Below are 23990 nucleotides of genomic sequence, written 5' to 3'. Positions count from 1 at the left end.
TTGACAGCGAACACGCAGGAGGTCTTCACCCGTATGAGGGCGACCACCAACCGACTTGACGGTATGGGATGCTGGATCTGCGCAACGTGACGGGTGAGGATCCAGGTCGAGCGGCTGTCAGTTGGCCAAGCTTTTAACCCATGCTCTCGCAATTGAATTTCTCGCTCCTTCTCTCTCACAGCAGGCCAACTGAAAGGCAGGCCGACAGGCTGTTAGGATACGACTTTTAGCTAACTGACATTGGCAGGCGGTCCTCGGTGGAGGCAAAGTGGGGGATGAGGCAGTAAGTAGTAACCAGCAACCAGTAACCACCTTGACTTGACAATGATAGTGGGACAGTTGGCAATCCCAAGTCGAGACGAGGCAGCGGTGGCGATACCCGTCGTCAATACCCATCGCGCTTTCAATTGACTTTGTTAACTTGACTGTTAAGGCTCGAGTGGAATATGCGACTATTTACGTATGTCCCCCTGTTGGCTGTTGGCTGTTGGGCATGCTGTGAAATCTGCAAATTGCCATGTCATTATTTGTTAGCATCAAATCGAAACCGACAGCGAGGCGACGACCGAGCAAAGCAAAGGACTAAGCACTAAGCACTGAGGACAACAAGGACGCTGTCGACGCCCCTTGTGTGCTTCTGCTAGCTGGTTGGCTGGCGTCAAAAGTGTAATTGGCAGTCCGCCCATCCCTTCACGACCTTACCAAATTCTCTCCTTCTCATTCCCATTTACATTCCCATGACCATTGCCATACCGATTGCGATTGTGATTGCCAGAAAGAGGCAGCTTGGAGGGGTGTAACCCAACGTCGGCTTACACACTCAAGTCAAGAGTCCGCCCGTCAGGCAGTTGGTAACTGTCAGTAGGCATGTTCGACTTGACAGCATAATATTACAAATCCCTGCCGAAAGCAGACACTAACGATGACATGCGGCAGACGGGCGGTCAAAGGGACAGAGAGATTGACGCTCGCTCGGTCTGCTGAGCCAACGGATTGGGTAAAAAGGACAACCGCAATGCGAACGAAGGTAAAGACCAGTCCGCAAATTCTATAAAAAGGAATATTTTACGTTCTTCCCGATGCAGGTAAGCTCAGAAGTGCTGTGCATCACGCAGATGTTTAGGTCCAATGAGTCAAGCGTTGGGCGTGGTCCTTTTGAGATTGCTCTGAGGTTAACCAAAATGTTGTCATAGATTATGCTTAACTTATGGCGGGTTTTCAGACAACCCTATACTTGGACTAACACACGTCAATTGCAAATATTATATACCCACTTCAAAGTGTTATGCATTCTGAGAGCATCATAATCCTTTTACTTATGATTTCCTTTGCTTGCCGTATATAAACCGATATCATAATTTAGAATAATAAGTTTACACAAGTAATATAAATATAATTTTGATTTAAGAAAATGTATTCAGAAGTTTTTTTTATCCAAAAAGAAGTCGGTAACACAAACATGTAACTTTCTTCGTCGTTATTGTTGATTATATAGAAGCTGTTAAGGAGAATGTTAGATGTGAATGGCGAATACGTATCAAATAGACTTAAGACTACATTAAATATAAAGATTATATTATAATTTCAGCTGTAATAATACGATTTTACTAACCCATTTAAATATATTTTTTTAATTTAATTTAAGCATATTCTTTAATTCCACGCTATTGTTATTAGTTACAAAACCATAATACACTTTAAGAATAGCTATATATTATATAACCTGGCAAGTTTCAATAAAATGAAACAAGTAGGAAAGCTGAAGTCGGGTGTGCTCGACTGAGAGATACCAGCTACCCATTTTGAATATGAGCAAGAGTGCAGTATTATACTTAAATAATACCAAATTAATATATCACAAAAATACGAAAATATACCGAAGACTATATTTTGTATATTGAAATAGTACTAAATTCCAAATATACCATAGAGTACTTAAAATACCAGATCAGACAATGCAACTAAGACCGGATTGAAGGAGGAGTTTTTGCCATACAATATTATTTTTTAAATAACTACCCTATAGGTAGAGGGTATAAAAATAATGACATAGAGTGTTGACTTTGGCCATTAAGGCAAGTGCATCATTTGCACACAAGAAGAGCAAATACTGCCCAATAAATATAGAGTATACCAAGTGGCTGAAATGGAAAGAGCGAATGATAAATGAAGACACAGCTGGCAGCGGCAACATCAACGCTAATTGCTCTTTGCATCTTTTACAGAAATATTCGCACAACAAAGATGCGGAGTCGGCTCAACTCGACTCGACTATGAACTGCCGCAATCTGAAGATACTCTCTCGTTTTACTGCAAATCATAATTCATTTTTCATGAATGCCCCCAACCGATGGATGCGATTCAAGTTGGTGAATGTGTGACAAGCCCACGACGGCTTCCATCTTATTCATAAGTGTATTTATATTCATATATTTATTCTGAAATAGGCGACAGAGGGGGGAGGAGCAGTGGACTGCCAGGGTGACAGCAGAAATGTCAAAATGCATTAACATTTAATTGAGGCTAATTTAAGGCGAAATATTTCGCCTGGCGTATATGAGAATTTATGCGTCTCAATTCAGCGCAGCTCTTCATGTTTCTTTCGCCTTTCATATTCATTTTTCCTGCTCTTCGGTCCCCTTTGCCCGTCCCCGTCCCCGTCCTCTTCTCTTCTTCTCAGACCCTGTCATCGTCAGTGTTTATGTTTGTGTTTTCCTTTCAGCCGGATATGTTGAGAAATGAGAGCATTTTGTAAAAATGTCACATTACATTTAATTTATGCGACGCCAACACAAGCGCACATCTGTATTTATATCTTTAGCTGTATCTGTAGCTGTGTCAAATGTATCTGAGAGTGCACAAGTATCTGTGCAGCTCTCTTCATTTCAAGTGTAGCGTGAAATTGTTTTGATGATGTTCCATGAACGCGCCACATCAAAATTATTCAGCTGTCATTATCAACGCCAATTTAACCCCCCGATTAGCGCTAACTATTTGTCAGCTCTCGTCTCGTCTCGACTCGTCTCGTGTCGCTCATCACCAACCCAGTTCATCCAGTTCATGGTTCGTGGTGCACGGATCGCGGTTCACGTTCACGCCTTGAACCCATCTAGTGCCACTGTCAGACCCTGGGCCGAACAACAGTCTACTATATTTGATTGACAGCCATGCAAAAGCGCTTTGTGGATTGCCCTCGTGTTGATTAACACAATGTGCTTTGCATTGCCAAAGTCACGTCGCTGTGGTTGTCTTCTCTCTCTCTCTCGCTGTCTCTCTTTCACTCACTATGCCTGTTCAGATAGTCACTGTCGTTTGTCAAAATCATTTTCCATTTCGAATTTGACATAACCATCTCAAGTAGGACGACTGCCTGCTTGAGTGCTTAAATGAACTTTTGCGTGTGTTTGTTAATTAGCTAGGTAAATTATTTTCAAGCTCTCAGTGCAAGTACTATTTCAACAATCCATCTTGACAAGGTAGAAGACAAAGAAAAACATTTAGTTTACTCTGTACACACAGTCGTGTGTACCTATTCTCCTCTTCACTTCTCTTATAATAAATGAACAAACCTTTAATATTTTAGTAAATCGATGTTTAGATTAATATAAAATACCGATATGGAATGTGTAAATACCAAATTGATTAGCTTCGATTTATGCTTAAAATAAATCTATCTCCTCATTCAGTTTCAAAATTAATATTCAAACTTTTTGAGTATACTTATCCCCTACTTGTACAAGTATTTCATTTATATTTGAACACATGCACGTGATGATCTAAATTTTGTTGCAAAATATTTGCTGAGACCAAACAGCAGCAATATAATGTCTTTCTGCTTCTTTTTTCTGTGCCTGGTATTAGATTTAAATGTTTATTTTAACAAGTATAAATTTGTGCTTCTCAAAAATATAGCAAACAAACAGAAACGCAAGAGAGCCAGCAAAATAATTTTCAAAATATTTGCGAGACGATTCCGACAATGGAGACGAGATGAGCTAAACTTTCGTAGACGACACTTGATTCCATCCGCAATGTTTACACACGTGCGACAAGGCTGAATACTTTTAAAAAGAATGGAAAAATTTCCTTAAAATAGAGATAAAATTATCTTGGAGTCTCTAATAGAGACGAGAATATTATTCATCTTAAACAGATTTTGGAGAATTTCATTATGACGGATGTCTAATTAAAAAGAATTCAGTAATTGAATTGAACTTTTAGACATAAAAGAGCTGTTAGGAAAAGAGAGAAAATCAAAAGCAAAGCACTTCCTGCTGTGGTGCTTATTCAGCAAAGTGACGAATACAAATTCGACGTGCCAATAAAGCTATTGTAAACAGAATCATTAAAGTCAGATACTCATGTGAGTGTACTCGTTTTCGTGTTCGTATTCGTATTCGTAGTCATGGTTCGAGTATAAACGGGGCATCTATAAATCTGATGTATAAGAGTGGACCATAAATTATCGTCGCAATTATAGCTGGCATTTTGCACAGCCGTCCGAATCTGTTCCGCTCGAGTGGCTGCCTAGGAGTGAGAGAGGCAGTGAGTGACGAGAGGAAGAGGGAGACAAGAGGTTATCAAATGGCAATAAATCAGAATGTTTAATATATTTTATAGTGCGACACCCAAGAAATGCTTTATACGCTTGTTGTTGCTGTTGTTGTTGTTGTCAATGCTGTCGCTTGTTGGTGTTGCGCTTGTTGCCGCTGTTGGCAGAACTTACTTATAAACAGACATTAAGTCTGTTAAACACAAGAAAAATGCGCATTATATGGTGTAAATCAAAGGCTCGCGACGTCTACTGACGTCCAGATTTATACTCATTTACTTGAACAGGTATCGGTAACTGCCATTGGACGCAGCCAGTGCGCAAAAGCGCAAAAGTGAAAACTGGATATTACGGTTACCAGACAGAGACATAGACATAGACATGGACATAGAGATAAACGTGAACGTTGACATAGACGTTTATAAATTTCTTAGCTTAACGAAGTCAGCCGAGTTTGTATTATATTTCCAAACTCAAATAGAGACTGCAGTTTATCCAGACACGCAGACTCGACTCAACTCGACTCTACTCAACTAGAGTCGACTTTACTCATGCACTCGGTTCTCCTCAGTCCACGAATCGCAATCAACTTTTGAGTGTTGGAAAACAAATAAACAGCGTGTTACACTTGATAAACACTGCAGATAGGAAGAACTCTTTACACTCGCATACTGAATTCTGCAAATATTTGTCGAGTTGATAAGTACACGAATCATTTATGGTGTCTATGTTAGTGCGTTCGGATCTGGGCTTCTGTACTGTTAGAAAAAGGGTTGCTGAGTACTTTCTCAACTACTTTAACTACTTTGTTTGCTGACAAACGGTAGCAATATCACTCGTAGACAACATAATCCCAGGTATTTACACCTCTTATGCCTGCCAGATGATATGTCCGCGAATGTGATACGGGTTGAATACTCTGTAACTATATCGTACATCAAACTCAGTAGTGACACTATGAAATGGAACAAATCCAAATATTCCAGCTTCTTCTTCAGGTACCTTATCGCCAACTTATAAGATGTGCTTGTCAAATTTTGTTAAGTATTTGTTTATAACTGTTTGAACTGAATTCGTATATGTTAATGGTCCCTACTTTATAGATACATATATGTGGGACAGATTATATGATGGTCTTTATTTAATATTTTATATAGGATATCTCGTTCGATTGATTCCCTCACCTCACGATCGATAGTCGAGGCTCTCCTTATGGATTTGGATGTCGCCAGAGCCATAACCATAGATACATACATATATATATAGATTTTTTTATTAACTAAATAGTTTTGATTACGAACTTTGATACCTTATCAGTATAAAATTGTTAGCACAGTAAGTTAATTAATTTTTTATCTTTATAGATGTTACATCACTAATAATTACAGACCTAAGACATTATAGTTCTTCCTTTTCAAGGTAGAGTAAAGTAAATTAGTTGAAGCTTTGTAATAATTATAATGAATCATTTAAATATTTGCCGAAGGTTAAGCCTAGACTCCTTCAATAAGCACGTTACATTTTTGTCAATTACCTAAGGTTATAATTTGTTGTTCCCTTAACAATTTGTCAATACATTTTCATGCTTACAAATTTTGATTGCGTGCCTCCAAAAGAAGTCGACGCTTTGTGTCGATGTGAGTGACTGATCAGATCATAATTCAAGCGTTTTGTCATTTAATCAATAGCTTCTACACAACTTCGCAAAATATAAATTAAATTATTGTAAGTGCATTTCGTGTTTGTATTATTTAAATCAATTGCAGCCTTTGACCACTATAATGAGGAGGCGTAATGGAAATAAAATCATTAAACTCCCCAAATGACTTTGATTACCTATATTTATAGCACGAGCATTATGGCGGTTATAATGAGATGCGACAATTGAATATCAATGAATGTGAATTATCATTATTAATGTGTCAATTTAATTTGTATCACTTAATAAGAAAAACAGCTGTTTGAAAACTCTTTAAGAGGAATATTCTCAACAATATTTTAAGTATAAATATATTTATGTAGATCTGAAAGTATATTGTTAACAGATTAACTGAATATCATAAATATATATATATAAATAGTAAAATATATAATATATAAAAGTATAAATTTAAGATACCCTTTTAAATGAAAGTAAAACCAAGTTAATGTACCAAAAAATAGTAAAATAAACCGAATTTGGTACTATTATTTTGAATTCCAAAACAAACCGCGACTGCGTTAGCTTTTTTATGCCATATATAATTATTTCTCTAAAATCGGATGGAAACATTTGATCAAATTTCCAGTAGTTCTATATATGCACATCACGACTATCTTTAAGTTTACGCTTGCTATTCGAATCTTTAATTTTTCGGGGGCAGAAGTTTGCTGGGCAAAAATCAAAAACAAACTTAGTCTTTTTAAATCTCTGATAACTAGGTGTACGACCAAACGAACATACAGACAGACATGGCAATATCATCTCATATATCATATCATATAATTCCTGCAGTTATAATACCCTTTTACTCTATGGTCAGAATGTATAACATAAGTCTAAGTCCTTGAAGCGGCCAAGAGTTTGTCAGCGTGGACAAAGCATTTAACAGTAAACCGACGGAGTAGTTGGACCTGAACTGGCGACGTCGAAAGTTAACTGTAAACTGACCCCCAAAAGATACTCATTCAGAGGGAATGAGTAAGGTCCGACTCTGTAGTTCTCTCTCTTTCTCTCTCTCCTTTTTTCTCATTGGAGAGGTGCTGATGGCAGCAGCGGCAGAACTTTTTGATTTCAGTTTGCCGCTGACCAAATCGCAAAATCACTTTTGACGTTTTTATTCTTATTTGTCGTTTCGAGGGGGTTTTTTCTCTTTGATTTTTCTCTTCTTTCAATGTGTTCTTGTTGTGCTGTATGAAGAAGCGCGCGCCTCGTTTCGTTTTCATTATCCGAAGCGCGTCCGAATTCATTTCAACTTTGCCGCTGTCGGGCTGTGGCGTCTTCAACTGTCCAGCTGCTCCAACTGTTGGCATTGCTCGCCAGTCGCGTTAAGACCAACATAAGACGGCCTAAGCGCTTAAAAGCCTAAACGAATGCAAAGACACATGAGTGTCTGCCGTTGCCTCCTTGTGTGAGTGTGTGAGTGTGTATGTGTCTGTGTCATTGGTCAGTAAGCCAAGAAACGGCAAATCACAAAATACAAAATACATAATAATCATCAACATCAGTCCGAGATATTGAGAGTGCGATGGAGAGAGGGGGGATGGTGGAGCTTGGGGCCCGCGACTTGACGAGAAATGAGCAAAGAGCTAGAGACCGTTGAGCTGTCAAGTCGGCTTTTGTATTTTGTATTTTGCGCTCAAAACTTAGACCAACTTGACAGTTGGAAGACAGTAGTGTTTATAACGTTGCTCCTCCTCCCTCCCTCCCCTGTCTGGCTGTCTGTCGAGATAGATTCCCTTTCGCCTCTGGCGCAACAAAAATGAGACAAGACTGACAGCGGCTCAGCGAAAGAGTTAATACTGTGATTAAATGACCAGGAGAGTGCCACTGTCAGCCAGATGGCTGATGGTGGGCAGCTTAAATGTTTGACAGCTTGATGCCGACTTCGCTTTTTTGTTGCTCATTTCTCTTTGCTCGTTGCTCGTTTCTTTTCTGAGGCCACCTTTGGAGGCTCAGTTCAAATTTTCGCAATTATTGAAAACTTGTCTTGCTTTACTTAAATTGTAAACGATGCCATCAATCTGTCTCCTATAGTGGCTCTATATTTTATCGAAAATCAAACTGAAATTGATCCACAAAAAATACTACAAATATACAAAAATGTATTTTTGGTATATCGATATAGTGGCACATTCAAAATATATGTTATGTTATTCAAAATATGTTATTCGATTTTTAATTTGCGGGGCGGAAGTGGGCGTATCAAAAATTTGAAACAAACTTGATCTGCGTGCAAACATAACAAATGCTGTCAACAAAAAAAATATAGCTCTATCTCTTATAGTCTCTGAGATCCAGTGCTTCATACGGACAGACGGACAGACACACAGACGGACATGGCTATATCGTCTCGGCTGTTGACGCTGATCAAGAATATATATACTTTATAGGGTCGGAGATGCCTCCTTCTACCTGTTACATACATTTCCTGTCGGCACAAAGTTATAATACCCTTCTATGGGTAACGGGTATAAAAAGATGTATAAAAAAAAATATATATATATATGTTATGTATATATATATAAAATAAAAGCTGATGTTCGTATTTCGTAATAAATGACGGAGGACTAAAATCTTATTTAACAAAAAAAAAGGAAAAATCATTTCAGATCCTAAAACAAGTAGAAAAGCTACAGTCGGGTGTGCTCGACTGTGAGATACTCGCTACCCATTTCCAATAAAACCATATTCTAAAAATGTACGAAAAATATACCGCCAAAATATTAATACTTTTCTAAGCTAATGACTCCAAATTCTAATAGTAGCGAAATGACCTTTATATACATATATTAAAATTTCTGAATATATATATATTATTATATTATAGTTACCTGCTTTTACGAATGATTTGGTTTTAAATTATCTCATATAAATATTTGTACCTTTCACTTCGTTACAATGCAAGCTGTCAATTAAGAATTGTGAAGTCTGAAGCTCATAATATTAATTCCCTATAATTTGCGAAATGCTAATTCCTCTTATGACTCTTAGCTGAGGTTGAGTTGATTGTAAATCACAGAGTTAAGCGAAAAGTCACACAACAATTAGCTGGGGATGTAAATACGCTAAAAGTTTATAGTTATGATAAACTGCCTAGATCTACGGTATAAACAGACACGAGATTTGTGTATATTTTATATGGGTGTTTAACAACAATTTACGAGCCCGTAAATGTGCTCACAACGATCACAGTGAACTCGACATTATTTGACACACATTACAAAGTGATTTCCCTTGGAGCAGTGCTTAAAATTAGAAGAGGAGCTTCGGTGTTATGCCATAAATAACGAGGGTTAAGTATGAACGATATCGCGGTAATTGGTGGAGATGAGTACATCATAAAATTTACCAAGTACTCAACTCATATGATAACCCGCTGAGAACTTTAAACAGCAATCAAGCAGATTAAATAGAATGCTGCAGTGATAATCGTGTGCCAGCTGACAATCAACGTCAACATCAACAAAACAACAAACAGATCTTGCAAATCTCAAGATCACAATCTCTCTCAACCCCCGGACGAGTTATCTAAATGGCTGCTGCCATAGAAGCTCTCAAGCCAAAAGCAAACTAACCTAATGTGCTCTATGAGCTACTAAATTTAGACATCTTCTCTCTCTCTATCTCTTCTGGGTTTGGTCTTTCTGTCTCCGGTCTGCGGTTTAAGAAGCAACTGTCAAGGCAGCACGTTCACGAGACTCACCCACTTGAGTTGGTCTACCACAGAAGTCTGTCTGGCCGTCTGACCATGTGTCTTTGGGAGGCTTTACGGCACTGTTTTCATCTTAAATTCCATGCAGATGAAAAGCTGTTTATTATCTTCGCCCCTCCCCGAAGAGCCGCATCACCAGATAGCTATCTAAGTAGCTGCGAATTGTTGGTACTACTCACACTCACAGTCACACTCGCTCTCGAGCTCTTAAATTACTTAAATTTACTACAGCCCTTGCTGTTGTTTTCGAAGAAAACACACACACACACACACACACTTTTGATGGCAGATTGTTGTTTGAAATGAGCTCACTACCAAGTTGACACTTGTCACTGCGGGATTTTGCAATGCGTCGTCGTTGCCGTCTTTTGTTTATCTTGAGAATACCGAAAAAAACAAACCAAAATAAATAAAACAAACTATACGCAGCCATTGCTATTTTTAAAGTGATACTAAGCTCCTGACTTGCTGGTATTACAAATTGTTGGCCTGTAGCTTAGAATTTGAATTGGCAGTAAAACAAATATTTAATTTTTAATTGCTAACACAAATTATCAGCTAAAAACGAAACCATAAACTTCCTTAACATACTTATTCACGTAAAGTCTAATATAAGCAATGACAGGCGTTCTTTAGTCTCTCTAACCTTAAACTATACATATTTCGAGTATCTGGAGCATTAACGTCATAAATTTCCATTTTAATTGCTTCGCCTTTAGATTAAAAAAAACTGTCGAATCAACGCAGTAATTGTGTCGCCTTATTATAAAATATGAAACCAATTCTATTCTATTCAATTCCCAAATCATGTGCACATAAATCTTTAAAAAAAAATGTTTCCATTGCTGTGGGCAAATGCACAAATATAATACTCTGCCGAAAATGTTTTGAAATACGAAATCAATTTGTAATTTAAAAATGCTACATTGTATTAATAATAGGATTTCAATATAATTATTATAAAATACACAGAATAAAAATCGAATTTTCTTTATATTGAATTCAAACCAACTTGATTTTTAGACTGTTTTTACTCTTTAGTAAATCTATATTAATTTTAATTATAATATACTATAAAATAACAGCAGTTGCAACAGAACTCTGGAAATAGCTAGCGGACTGCAATAAGTTGAGAGTATACACACATTATGTTGAGACACAGAAAATTGTGTCGAAGTGTTTAATAAATAACAAATCACCCAAAAGACCTCAGACACACATAAAGTCACAAGAAGAGCTAAGTATCAAGTATTCAGTAATAATCAAAAGAAGAAGGAACACAAACATAGACAGAGACAGAGACAGAGACTGGGAGAGCGAGAGCTAGAGGAGACAGAAAACAAAGACATGGAATGCCCCCTGAAATTTATGTAGCTTGATCTGTTTTCGAGTGGCTGCATGTGTTGAAGTGGGACGTGTTATCAGTGGGTTATACTCATACTTATACTCGCACTCATACTCGTGCTCTTAGTCGCACTCGTACTCGTAGTCAGAGTTATAGACGGTATTCCGGTACAGATTTATAATTAATTGCAAGCAATTGTTAACAGGCAATCTTGAGATTGAGTTGGGGAAGTGTGAGTGTGAGTGTTTGGGTGTGAATGTGAGTATCGCTGGGCAGAGTTATAAACTATGACTATGAGTGGAGGTACTCAGTTGTTGTGGCTTGTTTTATTCATGGTTCATAATTAATGGTTTGAATGTATCTTTCGAATCGCTGAACAAATCATCGGGATACTAGTTAAGTTCATTAGCGGATCGTAAACAATGCCAGAGAACGGCCAAAATGCAATGCCACTAATTTACGGGCACATGGTGAATATTTCAAATTTGAGAAGAATAAATAAATAAAATAATTTGAAATTATATATATAGTATGAAAGAAAGAAAGTCGAGCACAAGGCACAAGATGCGAAGGGAAATTAAAAATCTGCTGCTGAAACAATAGAATCTTAACAAGAAATATAATTTATAGCCACTTAAGTCATAAATTTATTTTTAATTTCCCTCAACCCACCTTTACAACAATACACACAAATGCTCATACGACTATCATCACTGAAGATCTTTCGCCCCGTTTCGGAATACCCAACTCTTGAGGTATTTCAGCTAGTATATTCAGCTAATAATAATAATAATAATAATAATAATAATAATAATAATAATAATAATAATAATAATAATAATAATAATAATAATAATAATAATAATAATAATAATAATAATAATAATAATAATAATAATAATAATAATAATAATAATAATAATAATAATAATAATAATAATAATAATAATAATAATAATAATAATAATAATAATAATAATAATATAATAATATAATAATAATAATATATAATAATAATAATAATAATAATAATAATAATAATAATAATAATAATCATAATTCTATTAATAACGTCTTCATTCTAGAGCATTCAAATTTCGTGATCGTTAACTAAAAACCTTAAAATTTTTTCATCTGAGCTTCGGATAGTTTAAGCTGTATGAAACTGCGATTGGGACGAGGACTTGAACGAGGGCAGAGCTGAAGAGTTGGGGCTACAAAAGAAATGAAATACTGAAAGACTACAATTTACGTCTCTTTGGCTGTTTATTTTTCTTTTGGCGCTTTCATGAATCTTCAAGTTTATTGTTGTTGTGTTGCTGCTGTCGCTGCCGTTGCCGCTGCCGCTGCCGCTGCTGATGTTGTTACCGCTTCTGGTAGCAACAAATTTTACACTCGGACAGTAGTAAATAAGCGAGATATAAAAGACCAACTAATTACATGTTGCAGCCGCCGCCATCACATCACATCACACATACTACAAGATATATGCTAAAAAGGAATTTGAATATGTATTTTACCCACACACACACACACATACACACACACACACAGAGACAGACTCATATTCGTTTCTTTTATATTTGATATTTATTCGTGAATAGTAAATAAATTTCGGCAGACCCTTCGCTTTATTGTCTTAATGAACAAAAGGCAAAGAGCGCTTTGCTAGAGGAGACAAATGTTTCTCGTTTGAGCGCAAAACACAAATGTTTAAAACAATAATAAATTATCATTGTTGTTGGTGCTGCTAATGTTGCTGTTGTTGTTGTTGTTGTGGTCTCTTGCCTTTTATCGCTTGATAATCGCTGGTCATTAGTCATTTCGGCCTCAACCTCAAGTATTGTATGTTTTGTTTTCTATATACCAGCAATGTATCTGTATCTGTATCTCTATCTGAATCGTGTGCGGCTGCCACGCCAAAAGAGTAATGTGAGCAACAACGGTGGCAGCTGCTGCTGCTGCTGTTGCTGCTGCTGCTGCGGACCAAATGAAGAGACAGCAACAACAGCGACTGCTTCGTTTAATAAATCGTGTACTGTCGCCTTTTATTGTTGCGGCGATGTTTCAAATTTTATTTATTTATCTGCTGCCGCTGAATTGGCTTAATAATGTGGCCAACAACGAGCAGTCAGCAGTCACCAGTCAACGGACAGCAGCAGCAACAACAGCAGCAGCAGGTCAAGCCCATATTTAGCAACTTCTGGCAATATCACACTTAACAGGGCGGCTTTAGCTATCGGCTATCTTGACAGTGTATGAATTATTTATGCTCTTTGCCATCAGTTGGGGTACATTAGTTAACGGCCCAGCTTTGTCCGAGCAAGATAATAGGATAATAATAAATATGTTACTACGTTCTTTTTAGAGTATCAAACGTTTGTCTGTTAACACTTCGCTAATTAAAAATGTGTATAAAGTGAATAACACACGTTGACAGCTAGCTATGACCTGATTTTCAGCGATACTCGTTCCAATGAACAAAGCGATTTTATGCAAAGTGAAGACCCTAAAGGAAATACATTAAACCTGCGGCTTTTCTGGACCCGCATTATTTATGACGGCCAAATAACTGAGCAACCTGAGTGACCAGCAACGCTCCGCACAAAACATATATCACTATCTACTATCTGGCAATAGACTCGTATTTATCTATCTATCAATAATATATATGAGAGCCAAATGCCGACTGCCAACTGCCAACAGCCAACTGTCAAGCCCAACGAAACGTGCTCCCAAAATATGTCGGCGGTGGCGCTTTGAAGTGTCAACAAGAGCCGTCAAATGAGCCAACAACTTGGCCAAGGTATTTGCTGGCCTCTAGAGTTCTCCACGCTGCATTCGTGGTGCGAGGTGCGTGGTGCGTGGTGCAAGTGAGGTGGTTGGTGGTTGGTGGTTGGGTGGGTGAAGCGGTTGCCTTAATAATAATAATAATAATCACAACAGTTGAAGTATTTATATGACTGGCCTTGTAGGCCCATAAATTCAACTTAATATATATACTTTGCTGCTTATAGATACAGATACTCGTATCGTATCGTATTTTATTCCCCATTTCCTTGCGTGTGCTTTTGCAGGTATTCAATATCTGCGAGATACTCAATTGATATGGATAAAAGTCAATTGGAATTGACCTCTTTTCCTATTTTCGTCATTTCGGACCTCCCACCCGACATGATTTATGTCATCGAGAAAAACGAAATAAATGTCTTAGCGCAGCGACGATTCGAATGAACCAAATTATTAATAACAATATAGTAAATCTGTATTTGATGTAAGATAATAGGAACCCGGAGGGAAAGTGTCAAATGCAACAATTTGAAGATGACACGAGGAAGCCATAAATATTTCAAGAAAACAAGAAACCAAAATCAGGGAGCAATAACAGACAACGGCAACATTGTCACAACAACATCTCATCGCATCTCAGGCAACTGCACAGCGGGGGTGTCACAGGCTAAGAAAAGACACGAAGAAAAATTCAGAGAAATATTATCAAGGAGTTGACAGCGGGAAGCGAGCGCGCTGCACTTGAGCAACCCAGAAGATACAAATGTATCTAGAGGACAGCAAGTCGCTTAGTAAACGCCCCTAGATGTCACATCTCAGTCCGTTAACGCATGATTGACGCTGCAAATGTGCTCAGCTCTCCTGCTCTCTGCACACCGAAGAGGGCGAAACACGAAAATTGTAATGACTTTGGTGTAATTTATAACAAAACTGTTAATTAGCTGCGACGACTTGGCTGACATCAGTCAGCTGCTGTGTAATTTATGGTGACATGCTCATGGGATCGCATAGGGGCAGCTGTTTCTTCCAAGGGTGGAACGTGATGCAACAAGTTCGCATTTTGAGACACCCCGTTTCCATATAACACAAATACATTTACATACATAGTAGTCAATGTAGTGGCTAAGCTGAAAGTATAGATCGCACTCGTAATCGGAATATTTCTTCTGAATCCAAAGCAAATATGAGTGTTTCATAAGATTTGCGGGGCTCGTGCTTATCACTTATATAAGGAGGAACGCTAACCCGAAGAGTCATTCGCTAATCTAAAACGACACCTCATAAATCAACTGGCAGTCCGCAAATAAATCATCAGATCTTAAATGTCAAGTTGTCATCGTGTCGCTATATCAGCTCAGCTGAAACAAAATCACAGCACCGAATTGTCAACAATCAAGTTTTATAAGTGCAATCATTTGCCACGATTTATATGATCATAATAGACCGAATCGAATAGCATACTAAAACTTCACCTTGATTAACAACAAAGTATTTTTAGCTTTGTTCAAGCAATTCCCTTTAATTAACTAATTGATTGTATACCTAAAAACTATATTCTAAGTATACAAATTTCAAGTGGAATATTAAACATCGCAAAGTTTACAACATCTTCAATTTTTGCACCATCAAGAATGTATTACTAAATTTACATCAACGAAGTTTTCGGTTTTTACAGGGTATATAAGCGTCCTAGCACCTCAGAGGTGCTTTGTTGAGATTATAAATTATGGTCAGCTCTTCGCGTGCTTTAATCGTACCATCTATATGCGAGCAGGCCAATAAAACCATTTTTATGACCATATAGCCAAAAGTATCAGCTCATATGAGTATCGTATATGTACAAATACTCAACTTGTCAGTTGTGAGGTGCCATAAATAAGGCCCCCAATGCCCCGGACATAAAGTTTAGAAAATCTTTTGAAAATCACAACCATTGATTAGAGCTAATTTCATGGCGATCATAAAGCACTCGCTAGACTATGGGGATTACACTTTCCCCATTCAAGATATGCATGAATCACAAGACTTGCTATACTGAATTTCCAAGTGGAAGAAGGTTTCATAAATTTGGTCACGCTTTTTCAGTACAAGTAATTAACTTTTCTACAATCAATCTTTCTACTCTAAGATAATGCAAAAAAGAAAAAGTCCAATCTTAATCAAATTCTTTCGAGCTCAAATTTTGCTTTTTTGTTTTTAATTTGAATTATATTTAGTTATTCACAATTCATTCATTTCACATCGTTTTAGCGGTTTTTATTACCTGGATTACAAAAAACCTATTTCACTCTTGTATTTAGTTCTTTTTTGCATTAAGTTTATTAAATCAAAATTAAAAACAAAAGAGAAATTTACTTGGGCTCGTCCGGGATTTGAACCCGGGACCTCCCGCACCCTAAGCGGAAATCATACCCCTAGACCAACGAGCCAGTTAATCTGAAGCAGCCAAAATGCGTATTTGAGCAAACAGCAAAAATGATCACAAGACATGCAGTAAGCAAGACAACTTACGAAAAGAAAGACAAAACCATGGAGAGCAAAAGCGAAAGAGAGCGACAAGTTTTGAGCGAGCAATTGAGCTCTTCACTCTTCGCTCTCCACACAAACACACACAAGCACACATTCTGATGGACTCCACATGAGCTGTTTAGAGCAGAGCGAAGCAGAGTCTATTTATAACAAAAAGTTGCCATGTTCGTTTTGCGTGTTGTTGTTGCTGTTGTTCACGAGTGTTGACAACAAAACAAATTGTTCAACATGGACAAAACAACGCAACAAAAGAAATATGATGCATGTAAATAAATTCAATTTGGAACACAACACACACAAAAAAATGAAATATCAAACGAAAGACAAGCGCCATACACACAACAAACAATAAAAAATGATCAGAGATCTCTTAGATCTTTCAACAGAAATGGGGAAATAAAAATATTATTGACATTAATCAAAATGTCGCATATTTGCGTCTTATGTTTTATAGTAGAATACTATGGGCTCTGCAAATATAACAAATTCGAATTTTATAGCAAATTTATTCTTTTTTTTTTGAAAATTAGGGCAACAGAAAATTGAGAGTGAAGTGGAAATTGAAGCAATTGAAGCAAAAAATCAATTTTCGTTGAGCGATTGACAGCTGAATGCGATAATTTCAAATCAATTCAATTGAATATTGTCACAATTAATTTACTTAGAAGATATGTGCACCCGATTCCCGATTTCCGATTCTCGACTCTAGAATGCTGATTGTTGATTGCCACAGCACTGATCCGACTCTGAGCCTCGTTGATTGCTTTTGTCACATTGTCAGGGGCAGAAGTGAGATTTTGTTTGCTATCTGCGAGTTTGCTTTTTTGAATGGCAATTGAATTGATGGATTCTTTTTATTGATTTTTAATTTCAGCTTGGGTGTTTTATTGTGCCTGTCGTCAGAGTTTATTAACGCTTCGACAAATGCCGCACCCAACCATGTCCCCCACTCTCCCCGCATCTTTTTACTTCAGCGCTCATGAAATTCAAATTTTGTTTTTTGTAGCAAAAAGCTGAAATTATGCATTTGGCATACAAAATATCGATTCAGAATCCAAATCGGATTTTAATTTGACTTCAAAATGAAAATCGATTTTCAATTCGACGAACGAGAGTTACAAATACTCACGAATAATGATTTTTGAATTAATTTACGAGTATCTAATCTCAATTCAGTTATTTGTAGATCGTTTGAGCTAAAATTTACACCTAAAGAATATATCTAAAAATTGCTATTGATTACAAGTAACACAAGTTGCAAAATGCTTCCACGAATTGGTTTTTCAGAATCTAAATTATTTTGCTCTTCTCCTAAAGAAACATCTAAGAATTGAGTTTTGATTGAAGTGAATGCAGAAAATAGTTCGTTGTGTTTTTTTGTCTTTACTTTTAAAGTTTGACAAATTTATAATTGAAAATAAGAAGTTTGCCTTAAAAATCCATTTGCTGTGCTTTCTTTTTGTAGCCCAAATGTTTCACTTGAATTAATTTACTGAGAACCTTTTGTTACTCTTGTTGTTTTTGCTGGCCAATCAGAGTTGATATTCAAAGAGATATTCCTGTTTGTGTGCATTTGCAATTAAATTAATAAAATACAAGTAGATAAAAGTCCATTTTTGAATTTGATTTTTGTTCAATTTTTAATTTTTAATCTTTTGCATATTGTGTGTATTGTGGTTGAGTTTTTTGTTGTTTTTTATTTTACATATAAGATGGCTTAAAACATTATTGAATCTGTATGCATATTATATATAGTATATTTTGTGTTATATTTATTTGTATATGGAATAGTTACAACTAATTTATATCTAGGCAAATTAAAGTAAAAAAAACAATGCTTCAACATTAGCGTAATATAAACAAAACCTGATAAACATACGATTTTCATAGATATATATATATATCGAGAGAACTGGAAGTCATTTAAAAAAACTTTGGTTGAACTTTGAGAACGCAATTAATTATGGTTAATTGATTAAGAGACGTGTAAGTGGTAAATGTTAATTGTAATTGTAACTGAACTCAAAACTGATCTATTTTCATATGTTGATTTATTCCTTAGTTGTTGTCTTCATTCTTGTGATTATTTTGGTGAATACTATTATTATTATTTTGACTTGTTGTGGATGTTGTTGATGTTGTTGTTGTTATTATTATTATTGTTGGAAAGTTAAACGTAACTAGCGCTCGACAAATTTACAGTTTAGTATCACAGAACAGCGAACGCCGCTGAGAGCGTTACTAATCATTAATCATTAATCATTATTCATAATTATCAATGAATTCTTAATTGTTTTTTCTTTTTCTTTATCTTTTGAATTTTTCAAATTTCCCTTCGTTTTTCGCTCCTCTCACGCATTGTGCAATTTTAGAAATTATTTCCCAAACCAGACGTGATCCACATCTATTTGGTATCCAACACTAGCCTCTCCTTCTCCTTCTCCTCCTTCGCCTCCTCCTTTCCCTCTTTCGCTTACTGGTGCGCTGCTCCCATGCGCTGTCCGTACATGGCGTATGGGGAGTAGTAGGGACCCAGAGCAGCTGCAGCAGCCGCCGCTGCCGGATTGAAGGCGCCAGCAGCGCCAAATGGCGATGGAGCAGCAGCTAGAGCACCCGGCGGCTTGCCATAGGGATGATAGCGAGCGGCCGCCGCTGCAGCGGACATGGGGCTGAGGGGAGGCGTGGGGTAACCGGCGCGCAGAGCCGACGGCGGGAAGAGCGTGCCGAGGAGCGACTGCGCCTGGGACTGGGCGAGAGCTGCGGCGGCTGCGGCGGGGTCCGAGAGGTTGCCGGTGTGGGTGCGCAGATGGGTGAAGAGCTCGTCGGAGGTCTGGAATCGCTTGCCGCAGTAGGCGTCGCCCACCACCCAGCTGCAGACGTAGGGAGCGCTGCGAGCGGCGGCTGCGTTGGCAGCCGCGGCGGCCGCTGCCTGTGAGTAGGGATGGGCTGGGGGCAGTCCGGCGCTGGCCATGGCCATGCCGTACTTCTGGTGCTCGCACTGCGTGCAGCCGGCGGGGCACGGGGCGCCCATGAGCATCTGTTGTGTGTGGGCGGAGTAGGGGCAGCCGGGGCAGTAGGGATCCTTGCAGACGGGCACGATTGCCTCGCCGCCGGCTGGCGTCTTGATGCGCTGGTAGCTGATGTACGGATTGGGCTGGCCGGCTGCTCCCGGTCCGGCTGCGGCGGGCGGATAGCCGCCGTTGGCCGCTGCCGCCGCCAGCATAGCCGCGTGATGATGCGCCGTGAAGCCGCCGGCGAAGGGCGGACGGAATGCGGGGTTCGCGTGCTGCTCCATGCCGGGCGGGCAGCAGAGGGCGGACAGGGGATTCAGTCCATAGGGTCCGGCTGCCTTGTATGCGGCTGCCGCAGCTGCAGCCGCCGCTGCCATGCTGCTCATCTCCTTGGGATGCTGTGCGGTGCCGTTAGCGTTGTTCAGCACCTCCATTCCGGAGCGTACGATGGGGCTGGCGCCGCGCTGCGAGGATCCGGCTGGGGAGACTGTCTTGCGGCTGCCGCTGGCGCTGCTGTTGTCGTGAGGAGTTGTCGGCATGCCCTCCGCCTTCAGCTGGGCGAGATCTGTGGGCGTGGCGTTGGACTTGCTGCGCGACGGCACGCGTTCCTGGGTGGAGGAGTTCTTCGAGCTGGGACGCACTGGCTCCTCGCTGTGGCTGCTCTTGAAGCTGTTCTGATTCTGCTGGCTGAGCACGTTCGTCTCGTATGGCTTGAAGGCCAGCTTGACCTCGCTGCCCGATGAGCTGAGGCTTGTGCTGCTGATGCTTGAGCTTGTGGTGATCGGTGTGCTCGACTTGGGCGATTTGGCTTGGCTGCTTGGCGACTTGGCCGCTGAGATTTCTGCGCTGCTCGATGAGCTCGATGACGTCGACGATGAGGAGCATGTTCCCGATTTCTTGTTCTTATCCATGCCCAGCAACGGTTTCACAGCCGATGAATCGGCTCCGATCTGTGAGCAAGTCTGAGCCAGCAATGCCAACGGGCTTTTCTTGGCGTCCATCTGCGGTGGAAATAAACAAAGATTTATGTTTAGTTGCGATTCGCATTGTCAAATTTGTGTGCCTCATAAATGAATCAAATAAATTATATACTTTTCAAATTTTCTCGTTTTATATTTTTAAACAATATTAAATTACGTTTTAAAATTACAACTGGCTCGTGAATTGGAATACTAAGTATAATTTATCTGTTAGCTAAATTTGAATTTATTATTTTTAATAAACTTGTACAAATTTCATCGGGGCAATAATAATGGGAATCATTATTAACCAAGTTATGAATACTAACCGTTGTGGGCAATGGAGCCAAGTAATCCGGTTGCAAATATTGGTTATTGCCGATGGTAACAACACCACCGCCGCCTTCGAGTACAACCATTTTGCAGTTGCTTCGAAGTTATTTGCTTATTCAGGTAATCCAAAGAATATATCCAACAGCAATTTAAATGCTGTTAGCTGTTGTTTTTTTTTTTTGTTTGTTAGCTGGTTGAAAATAATCCAAAGAGTTTGCGGCGGCAAGTATTCCGAAATGTTGTATTTTTCTGTTTTATGCGTTTTCACAATTTAGTTTCAATTTTCTTGTCAAATTAAGAATTCACTATTCACTGACAAGTGGCCAAGAGGCATATAATTTCTGAGTTGTTCAATCACTTCACACTCGGCGACCATTCATATGTATAGCTATATGAAGGTATATGTATTTCTCTTTATATTTTTTAGACAGAGTTTACTTTTTGCTTTCCGTTTTAGTTTTTTCCGAACACGTCTGAACGCATCGAAGGCTAAACTCGAACTGAATTCAACGCCAGAAACTGCCAGAGACTTGCCTCAGTGCGAAGCGTAAAATACACTCAGCTGTGTGCTCTCGCACTCTCTCTCTCTCTCTTTTTAGTTCGTTTCGAATTGCGGGCTCTCTGAGAGCACGCTCTCTTGCTCAAAACCGGTCGGCGTCGCTGCGTAACGTTTAAGCGCATTGGTTGAAGCAGAGGCGCATGTGTTGTGTGAGCGAGCTGCACTGTGTAATTTTCAAATATGGCGTACTTTTAGCCCAATCACGTCGCATGCGCATGCAATGGAAGCCATGAACTGACCCAGCAGGTTTTTTTTGTCAATCAGCTCTTTCGACTCTTTGTCTCTTTGCAACACGGCAACACTCACAGAGAGAGCAACAGTTGAGCGTGAGTGGGACGCTCTTGACTAGTTTTTATCTCGCCTCTTTTTTGTTCAGCACTTTTGGTTGGCGCTGTCCGCGGAAGTTTGCCTTTGACGCGCACATTAATTTTATCTTCACACATATGTCACGCGCTACTGCAGCTCACACACACTGGCGTCTCCAACTCTCCCACTCTCCCATTCGGGGGCTCTCACTCACACTCTCAGTGAGCTGTCAACACCAGGCTATTCTACGCTCAGTCGCATTGTGTTCACTGAGATTTGTTTCTCAGTCACTCAACACTTAACCACTCTGCTTCTTTATGCCATCGTCGTCGCCATCGCCTCGGTTCGCTCGTTTTAATGTCATATAAAAATTAATTTGTTTGCCGCTCTCCATTGCTCTTGCACTGCCACTGCTTCTGCCTCTGCCTCTGCCTCTGTCACTGCCACTGGCTCGGCTCGGCTTTGCTCTGCTCTTGCCTTTGTTTAGCGTTTTTCGATTAACTTCTGGGTTCTGTTTTGTGGTTTGTTTTCCGCAAGAGCTTCTGTTTGTTGTTTAAGTGGAAATCGTTGTTTTGTCGTCGTGTCAAAGTTGTTCCAAACAATTTTTCACATGTTTTGTCATCCCGTAATCGTATGACGGTTCTTTCTCCACTTGTGTGATATATGCAAGCCTTGAGTGTGTGTGTGTGTGTGTGTGCGTGGCTTAATTAATCTCCACACTGCACACTTATGGGCAGCACTGTGTTCGATTCGAGATGTGTGTTGAGTATGGGCACACTATGCACTCTCCAACTTTTAATAGATTAACGGTTGCTTCCCTTCATGCATTTTTAATAATACAACACACAAAGTGCTAGTTAATGGCATCGTTTGCATGATATTCACAGTTTGCACATAAAATCACGTTGAATGGTTTTTCACTATTCATTTAATTTCATTATTTTTCTTTAGCGTTCCTAAAGTCTACACTCCTGCAACTATTTGAGTTCGAAAATTACAATCTGTGTAAATACGCTGGATTATCAGAGTTATTTAGAAATGCTAAGCAAGGGTGGAAAAACCTTTTCCAGGAAGGAAAGCTGGTACCTGACTTGCGACAGACATCTGACCAACGTGACGGATTTATTAGGTTGGTTTGCTTTACAATACAGCTTAAGCGTAATTTGCGGTTTTAGCGAACAAAGCGGGTAAGCGCAAACATGCGGACAGTGTTGGTAAATGCCACGTTTAATTTGTATTTATTTATTTTAGTTTGGCTCATTTGCGTCGAATGCTAAAATAAGTAAGTACGCATAAAAGCATAGAGTTTGAGTGCCAGTTGTAGTGCGAGAGTGAGTGTGAGTGTGAATGTGAGTAGGTAAGTAATTCATATTTTTACGGCTACTTTGTCAGCGTCATAAATTTCCTTGTGCATGTGAATTATTTACTAGCAAAACGAGCAAACGGCAAACAAGATGGTTGCCTGCGTTGCTCTCAGAGAGGAGAAGAAGGTGATGGGGATGCGGGTATTGCGGCGGTGGCGGTGGCGGTGACGGTGGCGTCGTATACATAAATAACACAAAATATTATAAATTACACGCAGGGATGTAAAAAAGCTGAGCAGAAGCGCAAAATTTGTAGCCGCGAAAACATTTATGTATATGAAGAATATAAAAAGGAGGCAGCACATAAAATTAACCACATATTTCTTCATTTTTATGGCATTTATTATCACAGAAATGTTTGTGTGATAAAAGCGAAGCAGCGCAAAAGGCAAACGATGAACGACGACGCAGTCAACGATGGCTACAGCTATAGCTATATAGCTATAGCGAATGCGATGGCGATGGCGATGGCAAGGGGGCAAAAGGCAGTCATAAAAATGCAGCCATTTACCTTTTGATTTATGCACAGCAACGGCAACAATAACAGCAAACACAGCAAATAAGTGAGAATCTCTAGTTAGGGTTTGACGAACACTGGATACTCTATAAAATGCATTAATTTTTCATCTTTGATTTAAATATTGAATTGTGTAAAATGAATATTTCAAATTATATGTTATAATAAAAATAAAATACATATAGAATTTAAAGATATATAAAAATAATATGAAGAAAATTTGTAAGTCATTTAACATTCATGATATTAATAGCATCCATTAAATTATTAAAGAAATTCTTGGATTAACATATAAATAAATGAAAATATTT

General features: G+C 38.8%; 1 protein-coding gene and 1 non-coding gene across 2 annotated transcripts; both read right to left on the bottom strand.

Moving 5' to 3' along the window:
* Positions 1-16458: 16458 nt before the first annotated feature.
* Trnap-agg (transfer RNA proline (anticodon AGG)) lies at positions 16459-16530 on the bottom strand. Its single transcript has one exon. It is a non-coding gene; the product is annotated as a tRNA-Pro (tRNA).
* Positions 16531-18909: 2379 nt separating this feature from the next.
* Positions 18910-21443, bottom strand: LOC132798973 (zinc finger protein Noc). The gene is made up of 2 exons (XM_060811028.1): positions 20930-21443; positions 18910-20642 (listed from the first exon to the last, which is right to left on the bottom strand). Exons 1-2 carry the CDS (start codon positions 21017-21019, stop codon positions 19104-19106), a joined length of 1629 nt encoding a protein of 542 aa, XP_060667011.1. The 5' UTR covers positions 21020-21443; the 3' UTR covers positions 18910-19103.
* Positions 21444-23990: the final 2547 nt, after the last annotated feature.

The sequence above is a fragment of the Drosophila nasuta genome, chromosome 2L (assembly GCF_023558535.2).
Source record: "Drosophila nasuta strain 15112-1781.00 chromosome 2L, ASM2355853v1, whole genome shotgun sequence".
Classification (NCBI taxonomy): domain Eukaryota; kingdom Metazoa; phylum Arthropoda; class Insecta; order Diptera; family Drosophilidae; genus Drosophila; species Drosophila nasuta.
This window is presented reverse-complemented; position numbering and strand designations above follow the sequence as displayed.

Excerpts from the sequence above, each read along its gene's own strand:
- LOC132798973 (XM_060811028.1), bottom strand. The coding sequence starts at position 21,019 with ATGGTTGTACTCGAAGGCGGCGGTGGTGTTGTTACCATCGGCAATAAC. Across the intron at positions 20,643-20,929 it reads TGGCTCCATTGCCCACAACG|ATGGACGCCAAGAAAAGCCC; the intron begins GTTAGTATTCAT and ends TTTCCACCGCAG.